Here is a 9,781-nt window from a genome sequence, read left to right as displayed (position 1 = left end):
TTGGGACTTAATCTCCAATCTGTTATCGCAGCCCCGATCAGGCACTGGGAGTCAGCGATTCGGGTAACAGGCATTTTGATACCCCCTCAGGCTATACTTTCCCACGACCAGCTCCGGGTGGTTCAAGCCAATTAGTTTTCCCCGTGAGTAATTGATTAAGTGGCGGCCAGTTGGTTTGTTCTGGTTTCGCTGTGTATAAAGTCTCCATACGCTCCTGTGTGTCACCAATCGCATCACAGCTCCCCATCACTTGACCAAGAGAGACCCAGGCAGAGAGAAGAGCAGGGATGAAATGGCCACAGAATTGCCAGCCACAGAATTAACTGACTTGGCCCATGCCAGTGGCAGGTTCACCATTAGCACCCTGATCAGCACCGAGGACAGCGGCAAACCTCACTATGGACCGCCTGCTGCTGCCCCCTGCGAGGCTCCCCATCCCAGCCACCTCACCCACAGAAGCACTTTCTACATGAGGACCTTTGGCTACAACACAGTGGATGTTGTGCCGACTTATGAACATTATGCCAACACGAAGGCGGTGGGCGAAACCAATAAAGTTAGGCCCACGCTGGCAGATCTACATTCTTTCTTGAAGGTAAGCGATGTAGCAGGACTGTCTCAAGCATCGATTTACTTGAGAAGTGCTGTAGTCTGTTTGTAGTGAATGCTCTTTCTGTACTTATCTCTGTCCCTGCAGAAGAAACATAGACTTTGAAATAAGCCTTCTGCAAACATGGCTTCATAGAAAGAGTCGCTGAATAACTGTGAACCATGGGTGGAAATCATGATCTGTTCTTAATCTAGTTACTAACCAACAACAAAGGTGAAATCTGATGCTTTAGGTCACTGCAAATGGTTCTCCAGCTCCATTGCGGACAACCAACAGCTTTGGAGTGCTGAGTGCCCTGTTTCCACCTGGAGAAAATGTTGGCTCTTGGGACTTAAATATCAAGCAGATGGATCAGCTCATGACTCCATCGGCTTGTGTCACTCTCCTGAGAGGGCAGAGGTAAATCACACTGGCATATAGGATGAACAATGAATATTGCTGTAAAATTCATATTCCCAGACATAAAACAAACCTGCGGTAGTATTGTAATCTAACTACCCTCATGCTCTGCAATATTTTCCCATTGATGTCGTTCTACTGCATATGAAGAGGAAGCCTGCCTGCTTTCCAATAATAACAAGGCCTTGCTTCCATCATGTCCACTTAGAGTGAAATCTGTCTCCAGCTTTGGAATCCGCCCCTTCCTTGGTCCAAAACATCCCATTTCTGATGCTCTTCAGAGCATATTTTCCCTCCAGGCATGGCAAGGAGCAGCTAGGGAAGAATTGTAATTGCCAGGATGGGGACTGGGAGGGTCACCTGCATTCGGATGTATTTTTAAGTTATGCCAAGGATGGACATAAGTTATGCCTGGCTTGATGGACCAAGTGACTCTCATCCTGTATTTATCCAGCAAACAGATTGACTTTGGGCAGGGCAAGTTTTCCCTAAATTGCTCCCACTATTGTACCCCTTACTTGGAGGGGGAAGAGGGCTCCATGGTCTGTAAAATCTCTGGCCTTAGGGGTATCTATCTGCATCCCAACCCAGAACCCCCTTCTCTGTTGCCAAAGCTCTTAAGAAAGTAGTCATGGAGGTTCAGTAATTTCAAACAAGGTATTTCAAGTTCTTACTCCAACTATTGGGAAGGGGCATACCAGCATGACACAGACTCAAGCAGTAAAGACTGCAGGACTGTGTGACATGGCCTGTACGCATCCTATTGCGAGTCACTCTGTTGTTGTGGTCTAGGTCACAGGCCTCTTCCATGAGGGGTCTTTTGCTATCTCAGCATTCCAGGGATGAGCTGAAGATGGACTCGTTTCTCTGCAGCCTGTAGTCAGCAAGCTCCTGGGGCTCATTGAAACCTGCCATCATCTTGGCCCCGTGCTCGGAGATATTTTTGTCCTTGCACTGCTGATGAAAGCTCCGTTTGAGGCATCGTGTGAACAGTGGTTTTCCCATGCGTCCCACCGCCTTTACTAAGGGCCGTGTTTTTAAAAGTATTTCAGCACCTAAAGATGCAAATAGCTGCTTATGGGGGATTTCAAAAGCACCTAGGCACCTAAATCCCTCTGAAAACGCTTGCATCTTTAAGCACCTAAATATCTTTAAAATCTGGTCTTTAGCTTCTGTTTCCCATCTATAAAATGGCGATAAGCGTGCTTCCCAGCCTCCCAGGATTGTGTGAAGATGAATGCACTAAAGATTGTGAGGTCCTCAGATCCGATAGTGACGGGGGCCATGTCAGTCCTTAAGACAACAGATTGTGAAAATCTCACCCATAGTTCCTTATATTTTTACAGCACTGTGCAAATATTAACTAACTGTGCATCAAAAATCCCAAAGTCTCCACTCCCCAGATCTGCTACTACTGATCTGCTGATGGAAACCACTGTATACAAGCTAGGTATTATTGTTATTTGCAAGTTCTGATTTACAGTATTTTAAGAAGAAACAGGAGTATGTCTCTACTTGTAGGGTGGTGGTGTTCATTATTTATATGATGGTGGTGTGAACTGAAATTGGGGTCCCATTGTGCTCAGCGCTGTACAGACACCTAGTGAGAGACAGGTCTTGCCCAGACAAACCTTGTTAGCACAACGTTGGTGCTTACCTCTAGGATTAAAAATTTCAAACGGAGGGTTGAAAATTGACAAGGTCGAATATGGTCCCAGACATCTTCCTTTCTGTCCCACCTCTATGCCCTGTTGTGACTTGATTTCTCTCTGCTTTCTCAGTCGGACAATAGTCATCTCCACAATCCCGTGTACGAGCCCCAGAGAAGTAATGGCCTGAGTGATGAAACTACTGAGGAAGATGGTGGTGAGGGTGGGGAAAAGCCTCAAGGAGAGCCTGTCCGATTTGGATGGGTGAAAGGGGTGATGGTGAGTTGTTTTTTTTTTTTTTTTTTTTTTGCTGCCTACAGACCAGAAGGAAGTGTAATGGGAGAGCTCGGGTCCTATGCTGGCAACAATTCACGTACAGCCCGATCTCGCCACCTTCACTCTCCCCAATTTGTAGATCACTCCTACCTTGACTTCAATGGGACCATACAGAGGGTAATGGCTTGGGTTTGAAAGTCAGTGCAGAACTTTTCTTCTCCCTGGGTTCACTGTATAATCTAGCTTATTTTACTGTGACAAGTATGCAACCCTGATGTCTCATCTGCCAAGTATAACCCATTATATTAAGCCACATGATAGCAGGTGACGTTCAAACTCGACAAATGGCAGATGATTTAGGTAGGGAGGAAGGATGGTCCAGGGGATCAGTCTAGGACTTTGGAGACCTTGGTTCAATTTTGTGTTCTGCTGAAGGCATTCTGTGTGTGTTACAGAGCCACCCTGTGCCTCAGTGTCTCCCCTGGGAAATGGAGATAATAGCACTTTACTTGCTGTGAGCTTAGGTACATTAAAGACCGTGAGATGCTCGAATACTAGGGTGATGTGGCAAATAGAAGACAGATTCAAAGGAAACATTTGAATAATTGTTGCACATTACTAGGTTCTAACCTGACTGCCTCCACTGGGTATCTTTGCAGCAAGCTCAGGGAAGTCGCTGCTCAAGGTGCCGAAAAAACAATCAAACAAATGGTTAGGAGGTGTAAGGAATGGGATGAGAAATCATACTGAAAATATGTTCATTTCATTATATGTCAATCTGATGCCCTCACCTAGAAGACTCCGTTCAGTTCCGATCACCCTATTTCAGGCAGCATACAACAGAAAGAATGGGGGGCAGGGTGCAAGACCGGTGATGAAATAATTTGGGGCATAAGAAGGGTTCCATATGAAGGGAGATATGAATTGGGAGTAATCTTGGAGATGAGACAGATAAGAGGGATGTGATACAAGTATACATAACAATGAATGGTCTAGAGAGGGTAGATCAGACATTTCTATTAACCTGCTCTAATAATTAAGGCTACATTTTAGTCATGAGTACTTTTTAGTAAAAGTCACGGACAGATCATGGGCAGTAAACAAAAATTCGCGGCCAGTGACCTGTCCATGACTTTTACTATATACCCCTAACTAAAACTTGCAGGGGTGGGGAGTTACTCTGGGGGTGGCCTGGGGGGCGCCCTGGATACTGGGGGGGTGCGGGTGCTGCGTGGGGGGTGCAGCCTGGGGAAGTGCCGCGGGTACTCGGGGAAGGTGCAGCCTGGGGAAAGCGCCATGGGTGCTGTGGAGGGTGGGGCACAGCCTGGGGGGACGCCTCGGGTGCTGTGGAGGGTGAGGCCCAGGGGGGCACTGCGGGTGCTATGGGGGTGGGGTTGGCAGGGCTGGGGCAGGCTCCCTACCCAGCTCCTGGGTAGCGGGAACTCCAGCTCCTAGCTCCATGTGCTGCCTCCTCTCCGCCCCAAGCCCCCGTTCTGAAGCTCCCATTGGCTGGGAACTGCAGCCAATGGGAGTTGCGGGGGCGGTGCCTGTGGGCAGAGGCAGCTCATGGAACTAGGAGCTGAGGGAGGGGAGTTCCTGTCACCCTTCCGGGGAGCTCCCCCCAGGTAAGCACCACCCTGCACCTCAGTCCCCAGCCCTGATCTCCCCCCACCCAAACTCCTGCTGCAACTGGCCCAGGGGCTGCCCGAGCTTCTCAGGTGGCTCCCAGGCCAGCCGCATTGTGCTGCTGCGGAAGTCATGGTGGTCACGGAATCCCTGATTTCCCTGACCTCCGTGACAAACACGGAGCCTTGCTAATAATACAAGAACAAAAGGGTCCTTCAATGAAATGGAGAAGTGACATATTCAAAAAACAATAAAAAGAAATGCTTTTTTTTTTTTTACACAGAATGCACAATGGATCTGTGGAACTCATTGCCACAAGGTATCAGAAGTAGCATGTTCAGGTAGAGAGGAAGGATGGTCCTGTGCTGAAGGCATTAGCCTGGCCCCTGAGAGACTCAGGTTCAATCCTCTACTCCTCCACAGACTTCCTGTGTGATTTTGAGGAAGTCAGGCTACATCTACACCTCAAGCTAGGAGTGTGATTCCCCTGCTTGTGTACATGTATTTGCGCTAGCTCTCCTCAAGCTCGCGTGAGCATAAATAGCAGTGCAGCTGCAGTGGCATGTATAGCAGAGGCAGTGAAGGCATGGACGAGCCATGCCGAGTAGAGACCCACCAGCTTCACGTTCGTGGATTCTAAGGCCAGACGGGGCCATTGTGCTCATGTACTCTGAATTCCTGTATAACACAAGCCAAAGACCTTCTATAAAATAATTCCTAGAGCAGATCTTTTAGGAAAAAAAGCATCCAATCATGAGCAGGGAAGTCACACCCCTAGCTTGCAGTATAGATGTAGCCTCCATCTCTCTGTGCCTGTGTTCTCCAACTGTAATGGGGATAACAGCAAGAGGCCTGACCTACCTCAGAGTGGTGTTGTGAGAGTAAATATACTGAAAGGTTGTGACGTTCTCAGCTATGGCCATGGGGGTTATAGAAATACCTAACACAGATAGATCACTGAGGCCGAGAGCTTAGCAGGATTCCGAAGAGGATGCAGTGTTGCCAAGCGGACGGAGCACTGGGCTAAGATTCATGAGACCTGGGCTCCATTCCCTGCTTTGTTGCTGGGAGGCTGTGAGCAAGTCGCTTCCCTGCCCTGTGCCTCAGTTTTCCCATCTGTAAAATGGGGGATGATGATCCTGACCTGCTTTGTAAAGCTCTTTGAGATCTACTGATGAAAAGTGCTAGATAAGAGCTAGACATAGACATGGATAACACAAACACCACAGAGTTGCAATAGGAAGGATTTAAAAACTTCTAGAAGGGAAATTAAGCCTCCTGCTTCAGGGCTTAAACCAGCCTCTGACTGATGAGGTTAGGAGGAAACCTTCCTGTGGGCTGGTCACTCCACTTCATGGGTCTCAAGCATTTGGCACTGGCCACTATTGCAGATAGGATATTGGACTTGTGGAGCCATGGGTCTGAGCTGGCTATTCCGCTGTTTCTCTATTCACGCGCACTGTCAGCTATGCAGACGATCACATGAGATTAATGTGGCTGTTTTCCTTCTAGATTCGATGCATGCTGAACATCTGGGGTGTGATTCTCTATCTGCGATTGCCCTGGATCACTGCACAGGCAGGGATTGGTAGGTGCAGCTCCATTCTCTAGAGTTGCCAGCAACAATTATATTTGACATAATTTGTTTAGTTGTAAACCCTGACAGAGTGCTTGGCACTATTCAAGACACCATGAAAACAGTCCTTCCCTTCCCCAATATCCTTAGGCCCAATTCTAAATGGCATTCAGGGGTCACTGCGCCCCCCATTGCAAAGCCTACTGATTTAGGAGCCTAAATCTCATTTTCTAAAGTTATTTAGGCACTTAGAAGACCAAATCCCATTGACTGAGGGATTTAGTTCCTAAATCTTTTTTGAAAAGAAGACATAGGCTCCTAAATCTGTTAGTTGTTGCAACACTTAACTCAGCAATGCCTAAATACCTTTAAAAATCTGGGCTTTGGTGTCTATGGGACAGCAATGGAGAAGATGGGCTAGGGATATAGACAGGCAGATGCAATATAGAAATTGGGCTCAGAAGAGGACATGGGCCCTTATCGACATCCTGGAAGAAGTGGGTTGAGGGGAAGGGTGACTTTATGGATCAGTGTATGGGGCACCAAGGAAAAGAGTCAGAGATGGTGGTATTGCTTTCTTCACCAGGCAACAAAGTGAAAATAATTCCTCTTCTCTGCAGCACTCACATGGCTGATTATCTTCATGTCTGTGACTGTGACGAGCATCACAGGCTTGTCCATCTCTGCCATCTCCACCAACGGCAAAGTGAAATCAGGTAGTGCTTGGCTCCCATTTTTCTTCTGAGGGCTGGCCCTGGTCTCTCCTGGGGGAGGAGAGGGGGAAGAGGTCCCAGCTGGCACCGATCTCTCTCGGCTGATCCCGGTTTCTCTGGTTGGAGGGGAAGGGGGACAGGTTCCAGGCAGTCCCTCTCACCTAAGGCTGGTCCCTGGATATGGGGAAGAAGTGATGATAGAAGCTGTCAGTGACTGGCTGGAGGGGAGATGGCTCCTCCTGAGCCTCTGGCCCCCAGGATCCCTGGACCCAGCTCCCTGCTTCCCAGAACTCTGGGCTGCCATCTCCTCAAGCTACCTCCTCCATCTCTTCTGCTTCTGGGCCCACTCTGGCAGGAGAGGGAGCGGCTCAGCAAGGACATTCACATGACTTGTAGAGGAGTCTATGGCTAAGGGGGGGCAGTCCTGGGTGAAACAGAAATATGAAATCTCTGACGTGTTAAAGAAAGGTTCAGTCTGGTTTTGTCTTATCAACACCTAGTTCCCTCATGCCGATTTCTCAAGGGTTTGCTCTTGTCTAGTTCTAAGTCACTGTTCCAATCTCCCTTCAAACTCTTCCTTCTCCTAGGAAGGGATAAGCACAAAATTAATGCTTTTTAATTAGAGATGGGCCTGTCCCAAAATTCCAGATCCAGACTTGCCTGAACTTTGATATTCAGACCCTGATAAATTGCCTTGTAAAATGTTGAGCATCTTATCCTATCTTCCTGTGTCATTGTCACTCATCGTGCATACAGTGCATGGATGTAGATAGGTGTCTGCCACACAGGCTTTTGTGGTCTACTTGTCATTAGTTTGTGCGGAGGACAAAGAGTCATTAAGGACATGTTGTTTGGGTCATGAATATCTGTGATCACCTCAGGTGCTGCATGTGAAGTATTTAAACAACGAAATGTTTCTGGCATGTGTTAGGTGGCACCTATTTCCTTATCTCAAGAAGCCTTGGTCCAGAGCTGGGTGGTTCCATCGGTCTCATATTTGCCTTTGCGAATGCCGTGGCGGTGGCCATGCACACGGTGGGCTTTGCGGAAACTGTGCGCGATCTGCTCCAGGTAAGGAATCCGAGTTGTTTCATGGCCCCCCCCGCCCCCGATTTCATCCGCAAGGACTTGTACCGTGTCAACATTTAAGTCCTTCTTAAAGGCCAACTTCTGCCATGCTGCCGACAGTGAATCTAGTTACAAAAAAATCTGTATTTGTTCTTTCTCTTTCCCCTCAACTTGTCTGTCATTAAACTTTTTGCTCTTGACATGCCATTGCATGTGCATTAATCATAAGCAAATTAATAATCAGTAGTTGATACATGAATTGTAATTAATCACTTATAGCCACTGATTAGTTATCAATACTCAAATCAATAACCAACAATTAATAATCAACAGCAATCAATAACCATGGAAATCATGCTAATTAGAGATGACAATGACCGAGTTGCTCTTCCATTCCACATGTTTGCCAGTTCAGGCTTGTTCCATACAGCCTGCTCCTGCCTGGTTTGAAATTGGAAATTTGTTTTTTTAACGATTCACATTTGTTTTAAATATCATTTTAAAGCTGTTTATTTAGGAAGTATAAATGACTTTACAGATCCATACCTCAAACACACCGAAAATTATATAGACCTATCCATTCACGCAGTGGTCTATGGAACTTAGGTAAGACACAGCCCTGGTATTGAAGAACTCACAGTCAGTAGGTCCATAATGTTTTAATGTAAAATAAAAGTCTAGAAAAGTGCCTGGCAGACCAGATTTAAGGTCACCACCGACTGAAATGACTTAGCTGGTTGAATGTTGGTACAAAAGAATGATGGTTTTATAGGCCTCTTCATTCTCTATTGGTTTTTAATAAAAAGAGGAATTTAAAAGTACAGAAAGACATAAGGAAGTGAAGGAATCGGATGCGGTCTGTATGGTTAGGTTCAACTCTGCCATCAGCTTCCAGAACTGCAGACTGCTGACTTGGGCTTCCTTTCCCAGGAACATAACTCGCCCATTGTAGACCCCACAAATGACATCCGCATCATCGGGGTCATCACAGTGACAGTGCTACTTGGGATTTCCTTGGCTGGAATGGAATGGGAAGCAAAGGTAACGGTCTCAATTGTTAGGATGAATGTAGGAATTTCCATACCGCAACACATCCATGGTCCAGCTAGTTCAGTATCCGGCCTCCAACAGCAGCCAATGCCAGTTGCTTCAGGGAATAGGGGACCTATACCCTCCCTGCAATAATACACCTAATTGCAAGGTTCTTACCACCAGGAAAATTCTTTCTGATCCTTCCTGATGATTGGGTTTTGCCCTGCAGCATAAGCATTGTCAGCCTAGATATAGTTTTCTTCTGACTGTTGAAACTGCAGAATCTGTTCTCATTCATACGAATATCCAAATCTTTCTTGAATCTTATCACCACGTTTGCCTCAGTGTTGTCCTTTGTCTGGTTCATTTGTTCAGATGCTGCTATTGGCCTCCTTTAACTAGCCACAAAAGCCTGCTGGCCAAGAAACCTAGGGAGACAGACAAATACAGAAGACTGTGCAAGGCACATCTCAAGGGTCATGCTGCATCTTGTAACACAGGTCTAGCCAGAACTGATGCTTAGCTTAGCTTGTTAGACTGGATGAGAACCATCTGTCCCCAAGTTTAGGAGGGGCAGGAAGCATGGTACAGAGGAGAGGTTGGGGGAAGAGGTTGGGTCGCTCCTTTGCACCAACTAGCCTTAGGGTATAAGCAGCATTGCAGCTTGGGAGGAATGCACAGGTTACTTCCCCTGGCCTACTAGTCACAAGGGCAGAATGTTGCTTCAGGGGGGCCTGTTTGAAGATTCCCAGCTGGCAGATGGGTGAAACTTACTTAGGAGTTGCCCACCAGTACTTTTCACTCCACCCCTTTGTACAGCGTTTGCAGCAGG

General features: G+C 47.1%; 1 protein-coding gene across 5 annotated transcripts in view; it reads left to right on the top strand.

The window, feature by feature from the left end:
- The first annotated feature begins 212 nt into the window (after window positions 1–212).
- Window positions 213–9,781, top strand: part of SLC12A3 (solute carrier family 12 member 3) — a 36,212-nt gene continuing 26,643 nt past the window's right edge. For 2 of the 5 annotated variants that reach the window (XM_073307461.1, XM_073307460.1), the window contains exons 1-6: window positions 213–595; window positions 2,791–2,937; window positions 6,073–6,148; window positions 6,757–6,852; window positions 7,781–7,920; window positions 8,848–8,958. In XM_073307461.1, coding sequence (XP_073163562.1) covers window positions 293–595; window positions 2,791–2,937; window positions 6,073–6,148; window positions 6,757–6,852; window positions 7,781–7,920; window positions 8,848–8,958 — 873 coding nt within the window. In that variant the 5' untranslated portion in view covers window positions 213–292. The remainder of the gene's footprint in view (window positions 596–2,790; window positions 2,938–6,072; window positions 6,149–6,756; window positions 6,853–7,780; window positions 7,921–8,847; window positions 8,959–9,781) is intronic. The other 3 variants (XM_073307459.1, XM_073307463.1, XM_073307462.1) reach the window with 3 other exon arrangements.

Source organism: Lepidochelys kempii, chromosome 12 (assembly GCF_965140265.1).
Source record: "Lepidochelys kempii isolate rLepKem1 chromosome 12, rLepKem1.hap2, whole genome shotgun sequence".
NCBI classification, from domain to species: Eukaryota; Metazoa; Chordata; order Testudines; family Cheloniidae; genus Lepidochelys; species Lepidochelys kempii.
This window is presented reverse-complemented; position numbering and strand designations above follow the sequence as displayed.